Here is a 22738-nt window from a genome sequence, read left to right as displayed (position 1 = left end):
GATACTTATATAAACTAAACTGCTCATATTTTATTTTCCAGTATACGCCTTTATTTCAACGAGATTAAAAATATTGACTCTTAAGCCGAAAATTAATACCCCTTTTTAAAATTTTCAATGTAGTACGTAATGTTTTTTGATTACTTTTAGTAAAATTAATGAAAAAAATTAGTCGGTTTAAAAAACGCTGACCTACGCATACATTGACAAGCATTGCATGTTTTAATTTCCTAAATTCTACTTAAAACGGAGAAATGGAAGCTCAAGAAGATAGCTTTAAACAAAAGAAAAGTTCATCATTTAGAACTTAAGAGTGGTTTGTTTAGGCACTTCTATAGTCCTAGCACTTGGTAGGAGGCTTGTGAATTGGAGACCAGCAAAATACCTTGGCATAAGGATTACGTACTTAGACTCATTCATCAAAGAAACAAGAAATCGAGATCTGCTAGATGTTATTGTCTAGAAGAGAACTGGCCATTGATTATATCTCAGGCCCACTACATGTTTCTTCGTGACTTAGAACCTACAAGCCAAGGATGCTCCGGTACAGCCCACTTCCCAGGCAACACAGGCTCCGCCCAGCTAGTCAGACAGGACCCTCCCCCTTTAGGCCTTCTCTGCCACTGCCTCCCTCCCTGTTTTCCTCAGCCCTTCCTCACATTCCCATAGCCCCCATTTTCCCAAAAGTTATGGAGCAAGAAGAACTAAAACATTTAGCAGAGGCGTGTGAGTGGAGGCGAAGACCATGGTTATGCGGTCCGCCGAGACAGCTCTTCAGGCATCGCTCGGGGCAGCCCACAGGCACTGGCCCCTGTATGCCCGGGGGGGGTCCTAGCACCACAGTTCGGCGCTCTGATTGGCTGTTTGACGCGTCCGCTGAAGGAACCCGGATGTGCCTGTGGCGCTGTGTTGGCATTCTGCGCGCGGAGATTTGGGCACCTTTGGGTGCCCAGGGCTAGGCGGATGGCTCAGGATTGGGCGGGCTTCTCTGAGGAAGAACTGAGGAGACTAAAGCAGAATAAAGGTAAGGAGTATTTGCGCGCCGGTGTGGCGTCTCGAGTCTGAAGGACTGGAGGCCTTCCGAGTGAGTGAGGGGGCGTGGGGGCTGGAGCTGTAAGTAGGGGGACAGAGATGGTGGGGTTCCCCAGGTAGCTGTCTTAGCTGCAGAGGCCAGAGGGACGGGCCCAGAGGGTTTCTCTTTTAGCATCCGTTTTCTAATGATTTTATATTTTCCTGTAAAAAGGAATGAGAGTAGGGAGAGAAAGCGAAGCCGCCACCTGAGTGGCTCCAAAGGGAGGACTGTAGCGCAAATCATTGGTTGTGGACTTGTGGTCAGGGTGGATGAAGAATAGTACTTAATATACAGTAACCTGATTGTGACCTTATAAAACCAGTTATTGGGAAAGGGATCATAAGAGTGAATAAATGCAAAAGAAGTGATATGTCTGATGCATCTGTATTGTGTTTATGTCTGACTACCAAATGATTTTTGCATTTCTTTCCAGTTCTTGGGAATCAGCAAACCAAAAGAATTTTTTGAGAAGTTAGATTTGAAGTGCGTGTGTGTGTCTGTTTGTGTGCACATGCACAATGCACTCACATGTCTGTCTCTACTGCCTTCAGGACAGCTGAAATCTAGTGCCCTCCCCCAGGGCCTTATGGAATTATAGGTCACTGTATGGGCTTGCTATAATGCTTCTGATTAATTCAATTTTCTGGTACTTGATAGGAAATGATGTAAAACACTCTTGACCTGTGATTGAAATTTCACAAAATTGTTTGTGGTAGTCTTGGTAGTGCCCATCACTTCTGTGAGAACTTTCTGTCACTCTTGGCAACATTTTTAAATACTTTATTTAAGGATAAAATTAAATAAATTCTTCCATGTGTATAGTTCCTTTGTGAGAAATTTGGATATGGCTTAGGTACCTTGCAATTTTTAACTTCGATATGAAAATTATCTAGGGCTGACAGGTGCAAAAGGAAGTAAATTACTAACATGGGGTCAATGTGCCTTATATACATTTGGGAAAAATTGGGCTGGTCCAGGAGTCTTTAAAAACTATCATGAAATTATCATACCAGATGTGCCCCCAACTGATTCTGTCCAGCTGGATGTTTTCAGGTTCTTTTGTTCTGTGAATCATTCTCCATTCACATATGTACAAAATGCAGGCACCTAGAGCTGGTCCGAATCTCAAGTTCTTAGTATCTGCTTTTTAATTAAGTGTGTTGTCTGTTCTGGGGGCCTCTTCCATCCTTGTCAAGGGGAATGCTAGCCTGTCATGAAGCATAACTTCTGCCTTAGAGATGTGAAGATGAGCAGGACATTGTTGCCTTTACAGACCTTGTAGATTAATGAGACAGACTGTAAAATAATGTGGTAGATAGTGACCAAATGGTAGCCATAGAGCAAGTTCATGGACACTGGGGGTATTTCATGGAGGGGAAATGTTGCCTTTAGTTTACCAAGGCAAAGGTTAAATGTAGGATACCTATATGTTATCTAAGAAGTATATTTTAAATGATTTCCTTAATTTGGATTTGGCTAGAAGGTGGTGAGAACCTAAACTTCAAGGTCTGTCACTTGGTTATGAAACGCTAGACTGTGGGTATAAAATCACTCATCTATGACATCTGTGAGAACAGAACAAGTATCTTCTCTTCTTTTTATAGCCATAGTGGAACACAATGATCAGCACAAAAATACCACTTCTACCTTGGGTTTTCCAGTTTTAAAGCTGCAGAAATCGAATCCTCCTTATAGCTGTTAAGAATGCAGTTTAATAAACTAGGAAGATGGGATTTGTTGCCAGCAAAAATAAGTACAGGGTCCTTTTTGAGACACTCAAATGCATGTTCAGTCAAGAGTGTTCTTAATCACCTTGTTTATAATATTCAAAAGTTAGAAACAAATCACTTGTTTGCTAGCAGGTGAGAGGATACATAATATGTGTTAGTTGGTCAGACCTTATTAATCACTAGCCACGTTCATTAATAATGAGTTTGTATAAATTACATTAATATTTGCGAAAGGAGTAAGTTGGCAGCTGAGTAGCTGGTGGTCTAGTAGAGTCTATATGTGAACAAAATTAGATAAAGCAGGAATGTTTTAAGACTATCTGAACAATATCAAAGGAGTGAAACAGAATCCTGATTGGTAGAGAGGCAAGGCAGTGTGATGGGAGGAATAGGTACCTGCAGAAGCTCTGGTAATTAACAAATTAAGCTAGAACAGTTTTAATTGAAGCAATAAAAAAAAAACCTTGAAAACATAGCCAATTGTTTAGAATAATGAAGGTTTATTTTTCAGTCTAGTGTCATGTGTAACATGGGTTGCCAGGAGAAGCTGATACACAGTCATTCCATATTACCTATTGATGCTGTCATGTGGGAGTGATTTTAGGCAGGAAGAAGAAATGATTGGAATAGAACATTGGTAATTAAATGCTTTCACTAGCAAATAACTTTAATAAAAGTAAGTCATACAGTTTTAGGGATTGGACATTTGTATGTAATTGAAAATGTGTCACAGGGAGAGGGGGGTTGTCAACCACAGTCATTGACATCTTAAACTGAATTATTTTCAGTCGTACAGATTGGAAGAGTGTATGGCATACATATATACAAATATATGCCATATGTACACATACATACAAATATGTATAATGTATATATGTACATACACATGATCTGTGGCTGAGTTCATATGTAAAATATAGAAGAATGCAGTGCAACCATGCTGTCAGTTTTAAGATAAATATTTATTTCTATGTGTCCTTTGTTATTTTTTTATGATCATTTATTTATTGTATGTCCCCCTTGGCCATAGCATGGGTGTGGCAGTCAGAGGCTGTCTTGTAGGAGTTAGTTCACTCCTTCTACTATGTGAGTCCTAGAATCAGAACTCAGGTCTTCAGGCTTGTTGACAAGTGCCTATACCTGCTCATTTATCTCACCCACTGCTTTTCTTCTTGATAGTAGGAGTCTTGTTCATCTTTTTGATTTATTTACTAATTTCCTTGCTATTCTTAACATTTTATACAATGATTTTTAAACAATTTTACCAAATTTCAGGGGATAGGAATTTGATTAAAATTGCATTGAATCTTTAGATCAATCAGTTTGGAGATACTATCATCATGTAATTAACACTACCAGGAAGGCTGCATACACTTCCATTTATTTAGACCATCCATAATGCCATGAAACAAATTTTGGAATTTTCCCTCATACAAATTTTGAGTGTTTTCTGTTTTTAGACTTTTGTTTTCTAGATGTATGACCATTTCTAGTATTGAACTATTATCTCTTTAGTTATCATTTCTCTAACAGTAATGTGTGAATATAAAAGAAATAATAAATGTTTCAAAGAAAAGGAATATGAATAGATGCTAACCATCAACAAGGAGCAGAGCATTAGAAATCAGAAGCACAGTGAGGTACCTACCACCTTGTGCTCTCTTGTTCGTCAAAGTTAAAACATTAAACAAAACAATACCAAGTAATAGAATGGATTATTATACATTGCTGGACAAAATATGTTTTGGAAAGCAGTTTAACATCTCGTGCTATACTTTATCACCCAGTAGTTTGTGGGTAATATCCAAGGCAAACTTTAGTTCGTAAGGAGATCTAACAGCCAGGTTCACAGAAGTAAATCTAAAACCAACCTCAGTGTCCCTCGGGGGAAGAAGATAGGGAAACTCTGGTTTGTCACTCTGAGGGATGTGTCTGAGCACTAGAAATGAATGATTGTAACAGTGTCAATAGTGTGGTTATTGTTAGTGTGACGCCGAGGAAGAGATACTTGCTTGTGCTTTTGGTGAAATTAATACTTCTTAGAAATATTTTTAGACCAATAAAGGAATGATCAACACATGGAGACAGAGGTTAGAGAGAAGGATGTAAGTACAAGACACACAGTAGATCTCACATGCATAGCCTCTCGGCTAAATTACACACACACACACACACACACACACACACACACACACACACACACGAAAAATATTCCCCGGGGACTGAAGAGAGACTTAGCAGTAATGAGCTCTCACTGATCTTCCAGAGAATGTGAGTTCAGTTCCTAGCACCCCCTTGGCAGCTCACATCCTTAAATAAACTACAGTTCCTTGGGATCTGATGTTCCCTTCTGGGTCCCTCTGATGGACATATAAATGCTGTACTTACATGCGTGCAAAACACTCATACATAAAATCCCTTTCTAAATTATTTAACTTTTTAGGGTTTTTCCCCTCCTTGCTTTTGATTATCCAGTTTTTAAAATATTAATAGTAATAATATTCATTAGTAATGTTTACAAAACTAACATCTGCTTGTTGGCCTCTGATATCTTTTGCTTTCTGGTTCTGAAGATTGGACGCAAAGTGTCATAATGTTTCTTCCCTCTGAGCTGCATCGTCAGCCTGGCTTTTAAGCTGGATACGCCACTGCAGATTAAGAGTCGCTTTCCACTATACCATAATCTAGGTTTTGATGTCCATTACAGTTCTGTGTATTCACAACCACGTGCAGTTCATATAAAACTGCTATTGAGGAGCTGGAGCCAGAGCTAAGTGGTTGAGCACTTGCCTGGCATGTACTAGTTCTGGGTTCAGTCCAACACCACAAAATAAATAAAGAAGTAAGTAAATAAATAAAAATAGAAATAATTTTTAAGTGCCTGTTTTTAATTGTGAAAATCAGTGTCTGGCTGTATTGACCTAAATTGCTGTAATGACAGCAGCTGACTAGAAGTTACTGTGGCTAGTCCTCCTTGTACTAGATTTCCGCTCCTCTGTTGGCTGTAAGTTTCCAGAATGTAGTACTTAAACAGCACGTTCTGTTTTCACATGCCTTGATTGCTAATGAACAGTATATCATTCTAAGCATCGTATCTATGCTCTGTAAAAAATATAAAGTAAAATAGACATAGCTGAGTTACAAAGGAACTCCTAATTATTCAGTTAATGTTTTCAGTTGAAATCCAAATCAGCCTCAGTGACATTTTTAGTGTTTTTAATAAGAACAATAACCAACAGTAATCTTTATTGTGGAAGAGGGCACTTTGTATTTTCTGAGAAAGTCTATGTCTTAGTTATTTTTCTTGTGGCTGTGATAAAATACCATGAGAAAAGCAACTTAAGGGTAAAGGATTATGTTGGCTCACAGTTGGAGAGTACTGGCCATCATGATGGAGAGGTCCTAGAGGCAGAAGCTTGGGGTGACTGGTTTTGGTGCATCTTCACTGGGTATTAGCCCAAACGTTTGAAATACCCAAGATACAACTCATAGACCACATGAAGTTCATGAACAAGGAAGACCAAAGTGTGGGTGCTTCAGTCCTTCTTAGAAGGAGTAACAAAATACTCATGGGAGCAAATATGGAGACAAAGTATGGGACACAAACAGAAGGAGGGGGTATCTGGAGACTGTTCCACCTGGGTATCTATTCCATGTGCAGTCACCAAAGGCAGATGCTGATGTGGATGCCAGGAAGTGCATGCTGACAGGAGCCTGATATAGCTGTCTCCTTAGAGGTCTGCCAGAGCCTGACATATACAGAGGCAGATGCTCACAGCTAACCATTGAACAGATCACAGGGTTCCCAATGGAGGAGTGAGAGAGAAGACTGAAGGAGCTGAAGGGGTTTGCAGCCCCATGGGGAGAGCAACAATACCAACCAGCCAGAGCTCCCAGGGTCTAAACAACCAGCCTGGGAGCACATAGGGTGGGACCTATGGCTCCAGCTGTATATGTAGGGGAGGATGGCCTTGTTGGCATAGGTGGGAGAGGAAGTCCTTGGTCCAGTGAAGGCTGGATGCCCCAGTGTGGGGGAATTCGTGGGTGGGGGCACATCTTCATAGAAGCAGGAGGAGGGGGATAGGATAGGGGGTTTCTGATTGTAGGGAAATGGGGAAAGGGGATCACATCTGAAATGTAAATAAAATATCCAATTTTAAAAAAAAAAGAAAGCAGAGAACAATGAATGCCTGTGTTCAACTCACTTTCTCCCTTTTACACAATCAGCCCAGGGAATGGTGTCACTCACAATGGGTTTTTTATCACTTCAGTTAACCTGTATGCCTATAGGTCTATCTCCCAGGTGATTCCTAATCTCATCAAGTTGACGATTCAGATTAACCAACACAGGACACAATTTTTAATACTATCTCTGTCTTTAAAATTTAAAAAAAAAAAAAAATTTCCATGCATAGCTCATTCTTTCCTTGTCTCCATGGGTTAAGTACAGCAGGTAGTTTATAACTGGAATGACAGGTGTTGAGTCCAACAAACAAGTCTGAAGCAAAGCTGATGATTGCAAAGTTTTCAGCTTTACTTTGCAAAGTTTAAATTGGTAAACTTGTACTTCAGTGGTTGGTGTGTAGAATTTAAGCATCACACTTGAAAAGTCTTTGGTTGACTGGATTTTGTTCTTGCTGTGCTGTGGAGTGAGCTCAGGGCCTTGCTAGGGAAATGCTGCACCACTGTGTGACATGCCCAGCCTTAAAAGCCCTGTTTGAGTTGCTCACTTGTAAGGACTTACAATTTTATACCATGTAGTATGAGAGGGAAATGCTCTAATTATTTGCCCTAATAAATAGTCCCTCAAAGGAGCATCATTTGTGTTTTAAAAAGAACAACATCACTGTAATTGTCTTATCTTCCTCTGTTGTTTGTTTCAGGCCGATGTTAAAATTAGCTTGAATCCATTGATTAGAACTTATCTTGTGTTTGGTGAATGAGTATGCCTTTGACCCATCTCTGTAAGCTAAAGTGTTGATGGAAGTAGCATTGAATCCAAGGGAAAGGTGTCAGATGTGAGAACCAGCCATTGTTGTTTCTGTAGAACAAAAATTAAAAAAATAAAACAAAACAAAACCAAAAAACCCTGAATCAATCCAACAATTCAATTGGCAACTTAGTTTCATCACAATTAGTCAATTCTCTCATAGACTTTGCCTTGCGTCCTTGGACCTTAGTCATGAAGTAATTTCCTATAAAGATGAACTAAGAACTGGGCTGGTTTTGTTAAATATTAACAGTGTGATATAAGAACTGTTGTGCCAGGAAGATGGCTGACTTTTCCTGGGTTTTCAAGATAGAGGATGGGAGGGAGGGGCCCCTGGAATTACAAAAGTTTAATGTCACTACTTTATATTTTTAGAGAAATGATCATTATTTGTTGATCAACAAGCACACTTCATTCGCTCTCTTTTATGCAGATCTGTTTGAACCTCAGCGCCGTCTCCCTGTGAAAAAAACTCGACAACAGCTTCAGCGAGAAAAAGCCTTACTAGAGCAGAGCCAAAAGCTGGGCCTTCAAGATGGAGCAGCCTCGTTGCTTCCAGAGCAGCTGCTGTCTACACCCAAACAGAGAGCTGACAGTCAAAAACCACGCCCTTCTTCCCCTGCTGCCTCCAATCCCTGCACACTGGCCTCTTCCTCTGGTGATGGAAAGCCACACGGTGTTGAAAGCCAGTCACAAGAACCAGGGCTTGGGAATTCCCACCATGGACACAGAAGTGCTGAGGTTCAGACTCCAAAGCCAGATTGCAAAGTGGAGAAGAAGAAAATGGAATTGTTAGTAAGTCTATGAGACTTTTCATCTTTTCCTCCCAGGAACTTGGAAAAAATACAGTTTGTGGAGGTTTTTCCTAGAATCTACCACCTAAATATATTAGGAGCTAAATATTTTATTTTGTCATTTACTCTTAACAACAGCCTTAAAATTCATGCGTATTGTTTTTAACCTTATAGAGGAGTTATTTAGGACTTAGAAAAGATACAATTTTCTTAACACTAGACACAAGCCACATTCCATTAAGGCTAGCACTTGGGCTGAGGAAGGAGCTGTCAGGTCTTGAGACCACAGTGACCTGCATAGTGAGTCCTGGGCTGTATATATAGCAGTATATATAGCAAGAGCGTTCTCAAATGTACACATACACGCACAGGCACAGCCGCAGACTGGGGACTGTCTCCCTAAAGCTAACATACACAGCCAGTGAGTAACAGTTGAGATAGCTTTGTATTAGAACCTATAGAGTTAAGCTCTACCCATATAGAAATTTCCATTTTCTAACTTGTGAATTCTTAGTAATGGAAAAAAAAGAAAAGATGGCATTTGGTTTTGTTTCTCTTTTTCTGAATTTTTCCAAAGTGTCTTATGTTTTTCCCAATATCAGATATATTCCTCATCTCTGGTGGCCCAGCTTTTGTGTCATGAGAGTCCTGTCTACGAGAGTCTGGTGACAGAATTTATTTTAATGAGATACATAAAATTGCATGAATTAAGTTTGTTTGCTTGGTTTTTGTTTTTACAACAGAGCCTCAGTATATCTCAGGAAGGCTTTGAATTTGTGCTTGTGGTGGACAGTCAGTAGATTTCATTGGAGTTTTAGATACTTTGGGGCATCCAAAGAGACAGTAATTTGAGGAAACACTGATTTTAAAAAGTAAGAATCTTGAAATGATAAGCTTGGGAAAGGAGAGCTGTGTCCTGCAGTGTTCTATGATGACGTCTCAGTTTTCTGAGAGAGGCAAAGGCTAAAGAATAACAGAGAAGTGAAAGAGAGCAGGGCTAGCAGGGAGGCTGCTTCCTGGTGTGGCATAGTACCAGAGCTCCAAGGGGAAAATATCCTGGTCAAAGTCGTGATGAGAGAAATGACAGGTGTCTGTACAGTTTGGGAGAGGGACCCAGGTGACGTGGGCCTGAAGTGCCTGTGGAGTGGAATTGTGAGGAAGGGCTGATGCTGACCTCGGTGGAGGCAGGGTTAGGAGAGAAAGACTGGATGGGCTGGACAGATGCCAGCAGGAGGAAGAAAGATCATTGCTGTGACCTCTTTCAGTTGATAGCTTTATGCCTGTTGAAATGTGCATGCACCTTTCTCAGAGCCGGACATGTTAGGAGATACAGTGCGTGTTTTAAGACCTTTGACTTTCTGTTTTACTGTATTACACTTGCCTTTAGCTCAGCCAAATGCTCATTTAAAACTAAGAGTTGGAGATAAGGGACTCATATTTGTATTATATATTCATACATGTGTATGTAACAATAAAGGCTATCAACTTAAATGGAGATCGGGAGGGGTTGGAGGGAGGAAAAGCAAGGGCAAAGTGATATAATTCTGTTTAGTTAAAAACCTGTATTAACCTTTTTTTTTTTTTTTAAATTTGGAGAATAATGAGCAAAATGAAAGAAAACATAAACAAACTGGCTGTTATGTTAATATGTTGAGGGAATCTAGACTTTTCATAAAGAAAATTCTAGAAAGTAAAACATGACATCAATCTCATACCAATATACTTTGACTTCCATTTTACATATGTTATTAACCAGGCACGTATTTCTTTGTACTCCGAAAAGAATGTCACAGTACTTGCACTTCTAGTTTGTGGGTTCCTAGATTATACACATATATAGATTTCAAAGGTCCAAGTTATGGAAGCCTCTTTACTTAAGACCATGTTCTTTGTTCATATTAGAACAGAATAATGAATTGCAGATGGGTTTCTTATAAGGGAATTTTTGAAAGAAAATATATGCAATTTGCCTGATTAAATTTTGTGTATAGGAGACAGAATGGTAAGGTGTGGGGTTGGGTAACAGTCTTTTTCATAAATTCACTTTTGTGCCTTTTCTTTTTTTCAGGCAAGAGAAATCTCGTTGGGAAGTCCTCCAACAAGAACAGCGACTGATGGAAGAGAAAAATAAACGTAAGAAAGCCCTTTTGGCTCAAGCCATTGCGGAGAGGTGAGGCATTCACATCAGCAGCCTGTGACCAGCACAGGCATCTCTGTAGAGCTCATGTTTATTCTCCCATGCCTTCCCCAATAAACTGATTCTTTCATTGCAGCTTTTACTTTGAAGACATAGTACACTTTAAATGATACTGAAATTCTAGTTCTACCTTTTAGGGAGGGCTTTTTTTTTAAAAAAAAAATAATGAATCACTTGTGTCAGCTGCAAGTGAGATGGCATCAGTGTTAACCATCAGTTAACACATAGGCACAGGGCAGCAGAAGTAGGTATCGGTGTGCATGAGTGAGCAGTAAATGCAGATTTTAGTTTGGATATCGTAGCATCAGGCATGTTGAGGAACAAGTACACTACAGAGGGGCCTATGCTGTCGGAAACCTTAAATAATTTACTGTGTTTCACAGGTGACTTCCAGCAGCCATCACATACACCATGTGAAGTTTGATTTTATCTCTTCTCATGTGCTATGTCATCCTGGCCCCAACTGCAGCCTTCCCTGTGGAAGCCATTCTTCCCAGCTTCTGCTGCCCTTCCTGCACTTTGCATGTTACTTTCTATTCTTCTGGGCCTTAAGTGTGTCAATTAAGTAGTGATTGAACTGAGTTCGAGCAAATATTCAATGACGTTTTGCTTTTAAAGTCATCCGGAAAGGAGTGGTGGAACCTGCCTGCTATGTCAGCATTCCCAACAGGGAATTCCCAAACAGGAAGATTGTTTTAAGTTTAAGATTAGCCCAGGCTGCACAGCGATACAGCGGTACCCTGTGTTAAACTGGTGTTGCTTGAGGATTGATGTAAGGGTAGAGAAGGTGAGAGGAAGTTACTTAGGTAACTCAGAGAGCAAGACATTTGGTAAAGGCATTTCCCCCCTTCTAGAACAACTTCTCATGAAGCATAATAAAGATACAACTCACAAGTTGACTTATATTTCAAGGAAAAGAGCAAAATGAATTAATAATACCATCTTTTTCCCTACAAGTGATAATGCTTTTTAAAGAATTCTCTTAGTCTTTACTAAGAGTAGAGACTGCTTGTGGGGATTTTACAAATGAACGTAGGTGTGTTCAGCTTGCTGTAGTGGTGTGCACCTGTGATCCTGGCACTTGGAACGTAGAGGCAGACAATTGTGAGTGCAAAGCCAGCTTTGGCCATGTTGTCCCCTATAAGAAAAAGAGTGTATAGATTTCATATTTCTCTGCTGTTGATTTAAGACAGAATAACATAGATAGAAACAGCAATGTAGGGAAATACAACAGGATTATGTTATTAATAATGGGTAGTGAAGTACTTGAAGTAAGACCAGTGCTGGTTAGTGAGTGTGGACAGAAAGGGAGATCTGTCCTAATGCAGAGGAAGTCGAGAGTGTAAGCTGCACTTGGGTGGTGTCACTGGAGGAGGGTCTACTCCCTAGAGAACGTGTGTGAGACTTTGAAATGAGCGGATTAGTGATTAAAGGTTTGCTTTTCTGTTGATTACTCTGTTTCTGGTGTGTGTGTGTGTGTGTGTGTGTGTGTGTGTGTGTGTGTACACTTGGGTATGGTGAGGAGACAGATAAATGATTGAATCAGGGGTGCTTTTCAACAGAGTGTCTGAAACCATGGGTAATTTTAAAGGCCTGTATATAATTTTCCAGAAAAACAAGATGAGCATGAAGAAATTGAAGGCATAGATGTTTTTAGACAAGGAAATGTTATATAGTTAGACTGTGTCTTCATGTCCACTGAGGGTGGAAGATGAAGCGGACTTAAGGAGAATGGGCTTTGAATAGCTGTGTTGGATACTTCCATGTGAAGGAATACTGACATGTCCCTTCAGGACTTCTTCTTAGGAATGGATGTAAGTTCACAAATAAATGTTCATCTGGGACCTCTGTAAAGATCTTAGTTTGTTCTTTCTTCATGAAAATAGTATATACTAATAGAAAATTTAATAAAACAAGAAAAACAGAGCATTTATTTTGTCACAATTCTGATTTTTTTCTAATTTTTGAAAAGAATGTCGTGAACTATAATTATATACACAATTACCATCCTTTTTCATTTATATCATGTATGGAAATGTAGTGTTAAAGTGTTTTCTCCAACTCACATTCCTGGATTTTCAGATCTAAGAGGACCCAAGCCGAGACCATAAAACTAAAGAGGATCCAGAAGGAGTTGCAGGCCTTAGATGACATGGTGTCAGCTGACATTGGAATCCTCAGGAACAGAATTGACCAGGCCAGCCTAGAGTATTCCTATGCACGGTGAGTAGATAAGAGGTCTGAGCAATCTGGCCTAGCTCATCATTGCTGACCATGCCGTGGGCTTTGTGCATAGTACCAGGACAGCCTCCTGAGAATGCCATCAGTAACCTGCTGACTCAGGTGGCCACCTGCCTGGAGCTTTGGCCTGTTACAACACTTCCTGAATTACTCTCTGCATTTTAGTGTTTCTCATTAACCTTCAGCACATTAACATTGAAGATCCTGAGTATTTCAGGATCTATCGAATTATACACCCGATTAGCTTGCTGCAGAACTGTATGATTCTAACAACTAGTCTTTGTTCTTTCTATTAAAATTTTGACTCTTTGATGTTGCCTTTATGGAATTGGAGCCGAATTCTGACTTTATTTTTTATCAAAGTAAAAAAAAAATTAATTTATTTTGAAAAAGCTTTTGAATATAAGCTAAGAATGGTGGTACATGTGTATATTTCCAGCACTCAAGAGGCTGAGGCAAGAGGATCAATGCAAGTTCAAGGCCAACCTAGGGTACAAAGTGAGATTCTGTCTATAAGTACAAAGGAAAACTACTGTGGATATTTTCTTTAATGTCCTCTAAGAACTGTGAAGTTTGTTTTTTTTCTTGTTTGGTTATACTTTGTACAAAATGGTCTGCTGTCATGTGCTTCCTTGGCTTTCAACTGTTGGTATTTTTTTATAAAGGAAAAAAGCATTGTGGAATATTTTTAAAATGAATAAACACATGTAAAGAATTACATGGGCTTTACAAACAGATAAAAGGGCAAAAAAATGGGCCAATTTCAGGGTTCTCAGTCCCTGTGACATCGCTTTAATCATTGCAGTTTGTCTTTTCTTCACAAGGGAATGCTGTGCTAATGATTCAGCTTTGTATGTGTCCCTGTAACACTAGAAATCAATCAGAATGCTTCATTAGTCTCGGGAAAACCACAGCCTCAGAATGTTTATATAACAATTTAATAAAGTGGAAATGCTTGGTGATAGTTTTAATTCACTGTTTAGTGTTTAAAAGAGGCCTGTGGTTATCCTTGTGACTTGGGTAATTGTTGTTTGCTTGTATGCTATATACACTATGTGTTGGCTTTATTAGTGGACAGCCTAAATTAATGCCATCAGGAGCTGATAACCAGAAGTTCCCAATTTCTGTTACTGTTCAGGAGGTGACTAGAATTTTGTTACAAGTAAACTCAGCCTTAACTTTGAACACATCTTATTCTCTGTAACTGAGCTGCCAGGGTCTCATTTTCACACCACTCTAGCCTCTCATCCTAGTCCTGGGTCAGCAGGAAAAGAGAGAGTGGGGGGAAGGGAGAGTACATGCGCACACTTTAAATGATTTCTTTTATTTGAGATTATAATTACATCAGTATTTCCATCTCTTTCCTCAAACCCTCCAATATACCCCTCCTTGCTATTTTTTAAATTCATGGCCTCTGTTTTTTCATTAATTGTTGGTGTGTGTGTGTATGTGTGTGATTATGTGTGCGTGTGTATTCCTGAATACATAAAAACAATCTGCTCCGTCTGTGTTTTACTTCTGTCTTGAGCAGGTTACCGAAAGATGTTTTTCCCCCATTGGATATTAGGTAGGAAACGTCAGTTTTAGTTTTCAAAACCATAGAGAAGGTAGAAACACCAATTTTTATTGAAACTGCAGAGAATTCTTACACAGTGTTTCACATCATGTATTTTTATTTCATGTGTTTAATATTAATAAGCTAAAGGCATCATTTACATGATTCTGTTACTGACATAACTATATGAATGAGTGCTAATGTGTGAGGTTCTTTTTCAAGACTAAACTCTGGAGGTAAATCAGAGAAGCCATAGACAGTCCTAACTAGAAGGAGGATTGTGTCTGGTTCATTCATAAGATTAATACAGAATTTTCTGTATTTGTGGTTATTGAGGAATTATAAAGACTTATAAATGTTTCCTATTGAAATGATTAGTTGCATGTGGAAATTGCATTTCCTTTTTATCCTTAGGAATACATTTTCACTCATTGCTTCATGAGATTGAAGAAATTCATTTGAGTGGACTGTTCTGCATACTGACACTTCACTTCTGTCATCAGTTTTCCTGCTTAGACTCCAGGCTGTGACTCTGCATTGCTTCAGTTTCCTAGGACTACCAAAAAGTTACCAGAAGTTAGATGCCTTAACATACCTGAAAGTTCTCAGCCTACATTTCTAGAATGAAGACTAGACGCCCAACATAAATGTGTTAACAGGGGTATGATTTCTGAAACACTCATGGATTTCTTTTCTAACCTCTGATGACAATATCTATTCCTGAACTTGTGGCCACAGTTGTCTGTCCTGTGTCACATGTTTTCTCCTGTCTCCACATTTCCTCTGCCCTCTCTTATCACAGGTTCCATGAAATTGTAATTGGGATCCACTGGAATTCAGAATACCTCCTCCCAAAGCCCTCAATCACTTCTGTTCCCCTAGAAACCAACTTCTAAAGTTTCACAGATTCAGAATTAGTATTTTGAGGAAGCTGCATTTTAGCTTACAATCATATTTGAGTTTGTCTAGAGCATCAAAATGCCTTTTTCTGTCAATTTTCTCTATTTCCAACATATGCAATAAATTTAAAAACTTGTTCAATTTTATTTGGAGAAAACTAAGAATGTTAAGATGGCAGTATCACACATTCTTGAGACATAATACTTTGAACTAAGCACTATGGAACTAACTGATGATAAGTTATTTGGTTATCATGTCATTTCTGTTTTCTTGATGTTTATTTTTTATCATAGATGAGAGCTAAAACTTCCTGCGGTGATGGAATAGCAGTGTTTCAAGATAGAGGGAGAGGATCTCTTAGATCCTGTTTTATTAACCATGATTCCTCTGTTCTTAAGAAATTCTAAGAAAGGATAAAAATCATATGTTAATTTATACAGACAGTTGAACTTTCCAGAAAAGAGAAAAAAAACAAAAAACAAAAAACTGTAAACTAAAAGAGGATCAGTGCAACCCAGTGGTATAGAAAGGGTTAACAAGTGAACATTTTTTTAACTTCAAAGATACCAAGAGACAGTTTCTAAAATCTTTAAATAACATTAAATCACTCCGTGTACCCTTAAAATAACAAAACAGTTCTGTAATTGCATTTCCAGTTCAGTGTGCCTTACTGTCTAATGTATAATGATCTTATTATTCTCTTCCAGGGTACCCTTTCTACCCAGCTTCAGTGTGAGTGACAAGACTCTCGGGCTAATCATGTCATCTGTGAAACTAACCAATATTTTAAACAAGAGACACTCTGTAGGAGAATATATGTACTTGTTTTAGACCGAAAAGACTTTAAGTAAATAAACAAAACACAGAATTTTAAGTGATTTATCTAGGGTAAACCCAGATCAGTGGTAACCTAGGGACCTGATTGAAATGTTAATTTCAATTCAGTATTCATGACCCCAGTCTGTAAGTCTCTACTGACTTAGGGAATGTGGGGGAAAGGCTAAGGTATTTGTATACCTATAATGTCAGAGCTCTTCCTTTAAGATGAACACAGTCATAAGCAGGTTATGTTACTAAATGTAGAAATAAAGAATCTAGGTACCCAATAAAGTTTTTTTTAACATGAGAAGTTACTGAAAAGCTATGTATTCATTCTTATGTTTATTAATAAACAATAAAATAAAAGATGTATAATAAATGAGCACTCTGTAAATTTTAAAACTATAAATATCAGATCCCTAAATTTGCTGTAACCATAGTTTTAGATAATGCCACTAAATGGCAATGATGGTTTTTACTTGGGTGCTCTGAAAGGAAAATCAGTTTGGGGGGCACTGGGAAGGAGTCTTGAACTGTTTACACTGCTGAATCTCAGGCCACATATCTCTGTGACTCTGTTGCTGTCATTGTTTTGCACATAGACCCAAGGCTGGTTTTAGTAACTACCAGAGTTGCTCTACTCATTTTTGGTCTTTGCATGACCCCTTTTCTCTGACTCCTGCAGAAATTCAAGTACTTCACTACAGATGTTTACCATGTTAGTATACCAAAGATTTAGATCCATTCCAGGCCATTTCATTCACAGACCAACAACATTAAGAACTCCATTTAAACTGAGATGAACAAGGTCTTTCTGAGCTCTCGTTCTGAGTATGAAGAGATTGAGTGAAATGAATCTGATGGAGAGCCATAGCCAATAGCCATTCTTGCCCATGAGTGTGAAGGAGAGCTCAGGTAGAAATGGTGTGGCTTCTTAGCATTAAGAACAGCCTGTGAGTCTGGTGACTTACCCGTAATACTGCTCCTTGTATCCTGCTGTCAAAGTATTTTTCTCTCCCTTAGCTACCTTTCCAGATAATTGCATCCAAAGACCAAAAGGGTATACAGAATGGACAACTGAGGACAGGTTTGAGCCTTCAGTTCTCTACAGTCAGAGCCTTTATAATTTTCATTGTGTCTTCTCAAGATAGAATCTCTTATATCAGGAGGTTTCGTTCTTTCTTACTCTGTAAATTATACTTAAAGCTGCATGTTAGAATTAGTGAAGTTAAAGATATCATCAAACTGGTAAGCTAGCAAGGCCTTCACAAATATTAGTGGTAATTAAATTGAACTAGTTGATAAATCGGAATTTCCTTTCTTTCAGGAGAGGAAGAAACCTACTTTGTTCTAAAGAAAAGTAACATTATGTAGAAAGTGAAGACACGATAACCTTACTGCTTATAGCAATCTAATGCAAGGGGTTGGGGGAGATTTCAGGGTGGCTTCTTCCTAGAGTTTTGTTACTTCACAAGAGACTGGCATTACCCATCCACACAGCTTATATCTGTGCAGATACATAAAATGGAGTTCCTCTCCTCCCCTCCCTCCTCTCTCCTCCCTTCCCTCCTCATATGTTAGGCAAGTACTCTGCCATTGAGCTGTAGTCTCAGCCTATAAAATGTCTTTTACCTGTAACAATAGTTTGTTCTTTATTCTATGGAATGAAAACAGTTTAGCCTGGAGATTTTCAGCTAGGAGTACTTGTGGTGCTGGCATTGTCCAGAGGGACTTTGGTGTCAGAGTTTAGTGTGTGGTGGCACTAATAGAGAGCACAGTGATGCTCTTTGGTATCCTACAACCAACATGACAGACAGCAATTCTGCGGCCCAGATTGTCAGTGTGGACTTGGAGGAGCCTTGCCTAAACTGCCCCTGGCCTGTGCTTTCTCTTCTTGGTATTTACTTCTTGCCCTACTTGGTATCATTTAGTTGACTGTTCTCTGTCTTTATGTTCACTCCTTACGAACTTTATATTTCTCTCCTGGCCCATGAATTTCCTACTTTTTTTCACCTCTTGTTTTGACGCCTGTGAATTTAACCAACCTTGTATCTGAGTCACTTGTACTAAATGTCTTGTGCTAGCTCTAGAGAGCAGGTTCTGGGTTTTCAGTGATGTCGCACAGGTAACCTGAAATTAGCCAGAGTGGCAGTGTTTATACAACATTGCATGGCAGGTGCCACAGAGCTGAGCTCTCTGCTTCCCTCTTCGCCCCAGAACTAACCTGCCATCAAATGAGCTCTCTTCACCTGTTGTCACTCAAGTGCAGCAGAGTCATTGGCAGTAAGTTCAAATAAGGATGCTATGATAGTAGCTTTTTAGCCTAGCTTTCCTTAGGTGTTGTCAGTTATCGTTAAAGTATCAGTTCCATAGATTCATTGCATTTCATTTCGCATTTTGAGTTTGTTTCTGACCCCGAGAAAGCTTCATGACAGAATGGATGAACTGATGTTTATTTGTGTCCTTACAGGAAGCGCTTTGACAGGGCCGAGGCTGAGTACATTACAGCAAAGCTGGATTTACAGCGTAAAACCGAGACAAAAGAGCAGCTCACTGAACACCTCTGTACCATCATCCAGCAGAATGAGCTCCGAAAGGCTGAGAAGCTGGGGGAGCTGATGCGGCAGCTGGACGTGCAGGCTGACGAGGAGGCTTTGCAGCTAGAAGTGGAGGTGGAACAGTTGCTTCGAGAACAGGAAGCAGAGGCAGCCAAACAAATGGTTCCTGCAGAGAGGCTGACTCAGCCGGATGGGGAGAGTGTGTCTTCAGAACTGGCTGTGGAGAACAAAGAGCCTCAAAAGCAAGCTACTTCACCAGAGACAGACAAGCCAGGCAAATGTTGCAGTAGCTCTCCCCATAGACTAGACTGCCCAGATCCAGGAGCCAAGAACTTTTCAGCTGCTGTGGCCACATGAGGGACCAGTGCTTTTTCAGTTAACGTATCTCCGGAGTAAATTTTAGCCTGTCTCTGATAAAACTTCTTTAAACTTGTTTGTGTTTGAATCAGTGCTTAGTGTTAGTTAGTATGTTAGCATGTCAGATCCTTCCAAAGTCACAAGTTGTGGTCAGTTCGTATCTAGGGAGTGTTGACCCTCGGTATTCCTTCAAGCCTTGTTTCTGGGTTAGAATAAGTGACTCCCAGGATGGGACTGCATGGGGCCCTGGGTTTGCCCACCAACACTACAAAACAAGCACAGTGGTAGGAGAAAAACTACATGGCTTCTCAGCCCTTGGCCAGATTTAACTTGTGAGAGAACATTGAGACTGTGTGGCCTTCTATGCAGTCATTAAAAAGACAAAAGTTCTTATATAGAGAGAGGAGAAGAGAGAAACAGGTAAGAGTTGCCAATCTGGATGCTGCTAGAGCCACTGGACACAGCTTGGAAATCCCAGCTGACGGAAGGAACCAGACGAGCTAAGCCAACATTACTTTCCCTTGAATTTGCCAGTAAATGGCTTCTTGTTCACACCTGAATTTTGGTTAGTTGATACACATCCATAAACAAACTGTGTATGTGTAACTTTATTTTTACTGTATTTTGTTTTCCTTAATCAATGAATTGACAGAATTTAGACAATGAAAGTGTTTCTAAAGTGACTGTGAAAATGGCAAGTCATTGATTATCCAACAATGGTATGTTCCCTCTCTTAATCTCTGTAACATGGGCATTTATATGTCAGGTATTGATTCTGCTGCCATAAAGCATTGAAATCGTTAAAATACCCATTTTCTAATTTCTTTCATAGTTTGTTAATCACCTGTTCCTGAAAACTTGACTGGTACATTGTGCTAGATTTGAAGGTTATACATATTTTAGTTTTGCCACAAATATACAAATATTACCTTAAATTATGATCAATTTATCAGAAATTATAAAAAATGAAAAATATGTTTCATTCATAAAAAAGGACCTATTATTAAAGGAGATACAGACAGCTGTTCCCATAATACATTGTAGAGAAGTTAGGGACATCCTATTTTTAAATTATTGTCTAAGACATCTTCTGATCGTAAGGATGCTGTGTATTTTTCTATGACCTGAGCTACAAAAACCCAAAAGTGTAATTTTTCCATTACTGACTTCTAAACACAAACATTTACTTCGATAGTGTTGTTTTTATTTATGAATGAGACACATACAAATTTGAAACTTCATTGCCCAGTGCAGTCTTATTTTTCTAAGGAATAAACAAGTCTGATATGTTTACAGTATGCTCTTTCATTTACCCTAAAAAATTGTTTCACACCATTGAATTTGTGTTACATAGCATGTGTGTGGGATCACACAAGAAATGCACTGTCTGCCTCACCCAGCGGAGTTCTGTACTTCTGTTACAGTTTCTGCCTGTCTCAGCCCATAAAGTTCACTGTGTCCATCTTCTAACAGTTTTGTTTTCTAACTCCCCCCTCCGTTTGTGTGTGTATGTGTGTGTGTACGTGCGTGTGCTGATGCTTTCAAATGTGTGCTGTAAAAGTCCCACTGAAGCCATTACTGTGACCAAGCCTTGTCTCTCCACCTTTTCTCGGGTGGTATCTGGATGCTCAGGTGATGATATAAGTGACAGAATTATATTGCAACAGTTTTATGCAAAGGCAGCTGTAGCCCATGTGTGTGAGGCTCCAGAGCAAGAAGTGGGTGAGAACTGGAGGGTCCTGATATGAGGACCATATGCACTGACTTCCCCAGGATAGCCCTGGAAATCATCCTTTAAAACATGCCTCATCAGCTTTAGTCTATAAAGTCACAAGTACATTTTTGTGAAGGAAACTAGGCCCAAGTTACTAATCGTCATCCTGCTTATCCCGGTTAAAAGGTCGTGTTTACCAGATAGTTGTAAGCTGCACTTTCTGAAGAGTATAATCTTGTTTTGAATTTGAATTATATAGAGTTCTTTAAAAACTCGATTCTCTGCAACTGTTTTTGTTTGTCTGTCTGTCTGTCTGTTTTAAACTGGAGCTGTTTCTGTGGGCTTCAGAGAAACAGAGTTCCTTTAAGAATGGTTCTCATTATATTGAAAATAACCTTTTTTTTTTTCTCTCAAAAATGTCACCTCTGCATAATTTGCTGAATTACAGTGCTTACAGGTAGTAAATCTGTTTCAGAAGAGCACAGCTGACTTGCTAGTCATGATAAAAATCTCTGGTTGGGATCCCGAGAACAGACCTCATCGCTGGATGGCGTTTGATGAAGAGTTAGAAACTCTGCTCTAAAGCGCTCTTCTCCTTTATTTGGAGTTAGCAGCGTGGTCCTCTGCAGGAGCTTATCTGGCTGTTCAGCCACTTCCTCTTTCATAGGATTGGCACAAAACTGACTCCAGTTATTCTGACCCAGGCCATTCCCAGTGACCTTTAGAAATGATGTTTGGGGTTTTGTATTTCTAAGGAGCCAAGTCAGCATTTTAAAAAGCCCTGATAGATAGAACTCAGTCTGCTAGATGTGACCTGAGGCCACTCTGGTCCAGGGTAATTATACCTCCTCTCGGCATAGATCCAGCCCAGGCCTGACTTGCGCTGTTCTCTGGAGAGATGAAGTGGAGTGTGCTGGGCCCCAGGCTACGTTTGCCGTCATGTTTGATGACTTTTGCAAGATCCTAGTCCCAAGCAGCTGTCTTCAAAATGCAATGTCATCTTTGCAGTTGATCAAGAGCTGCATATAACTACTCATACAGATGTGTATGATCTGTGCCCCTCTTCCCTAAGCTTATGGTCTAATGAACAGAATATGATTAACATCTGTATACACTGATGCACAGTATCTTCTAAAGAAAGCCAAGTAAGTGGCTAGAATATCGGACATGGATAATTCTTGTGATTTTTAGATGCTCCATCTGGTTGTTTGGGCTTTGTGACTAAACTACTACATTATTTTACTTCACTTTTAGTGATAAAATAAAACAAAATATCCATGTTAAACAATGGGTCAGAATGGGAGTGTTTTTTTTTTTTTTTTTTTTTTTTTTTTAAAGTCTAGTTACCAAAATAAGACTACAAAGAAGTGGGGTGGGTAGGTGCCGTGTATTTAAAGTTAGACAACCCACTAGGGTAACCAGTATACATCCTCATCAACTACTAGAAGAAATAAGGACAGTGTTATGATAAAAAATTGATAATATTGTATCTTCGTGGAAAGGAAGTAACGTATAAAGAAGCTCACTACAGTTGTAGACAGTGTTGTCAACCCATGGGGCAGTAATTGTGTAAGCCAGGACCAGATAGAAAGGTAACCGTGAGAAATGAAGGTGAGTCAACACGAGGCTTGATGGAAGATCAACGTCAGAGACTTCTCCAAGCCAAATGACTCGAGGAGCCTAAAATAGAATTAAGCAATAAGCTGTGACAGGGCTAACATTTCTCAGTGACTGTAGACTGCCTAAAGGGTATGTCATTAGGCCAAAGGTCCATCATATAAGGGGTGAAATAACTTCGAGGTCTGGTGCAC

The 22738-nt window shown here is 39.4% G+C and overlaps 1 protein-coding gene and 1 non-coding gene across 3 annotated transcripts; one reads left to right on the top strand and one right to left on the bottom strand.

Moving 5' to 3' along the window:
• The first annotated feature begins 859 nt into the window (after positions 1 to 859).
• Gorab (golgin, RAB6 interacting) lies at positions 860 to 20506 on the top strand. Of its 2 annotated transcripts, none has more exons than XM_034513129.2 (5): positions 860 to 1024; positions 8226 to 8587; positions 10655 to 10756; positions 12866 to 13006; positions 18769 to 20506. In XM_034513129.2, the coding sequence occupies exons 3-5, from the start codon at positions 10701 to 10703 to the stop codon at positions 19211 to 19213; spliced, it is 642 nt and encodes a 213-aa protein (XP_034369020.1). In that variant the 5' UTR covers positions 860 to 1024; positions 8226 to 8587; positions 10655 to 10700; the 3' UTR covers positions 19214 to 20506. The 2 variants fall into 2 exon arrangements, with proteins under 2 accessions (XP_034369020.1, XP_034369019.1); XM_034513128.3 differs by having other exon boundaries at positions 949 to 1024; positions 8226 to 8583.
• On the bottom strand, positions 2165 to 2294 carry LOC117716680 (U6atac minor spliceosomal RNA). The gene has a single exon (XR_004607785.1). It is a non-coding gene; the product is annotated as a U6atac minor spliceosomal RNA (small nuclear RNA).
• Positions 20507 to 22738: the final 2232 nt, after the last annotated feature.

The sequence above is a fragment of the Arvicanthis niloticus genome, chromosome 10 (genome assembly GCF_011762505.2).
Source record: "Arvicanthis niloticus isolate mArvNil1 chromosome 10, mArvNil1.pat.X, whole genome shotgun sequence".
Classification (NCBI taxonomy): Eukaryota; Metazoa; Chordata; class Mammalia; order Rodentia; family Muridae; genus Arvicanthis; species Arvicanthis niloticus.
Note: the sequence above shows the minus strand (reverse complement) of the source record. Positions and strands in the feature narration are given on the sequence as shown.

Bases quoted from the DNA above. Each gene is read 5' to 3' on its own strand.
- Gorab (XM_034513128.3), top strand. From the start codon at position 964: ATGGCTCAGGATTGGGCGGGCTTCTCTGAGGAAGAACTGAGGAGACTA. The intron at 1,025-8,225 runs GTAAGGAGTATT...TCTTTTATGCAG, and splicing joins GAGACTAAAGCAGAATAAAG to ATCTGTTTGAACCTCAGCGC. The intron at 8,584-10,654 runs GTTAGTAAGTCT...TCTTTTTTTCAG, and splicing joins GAGAAGAAGAAAATGGAATT to GCAAGAGAAATCTCGTTGGG.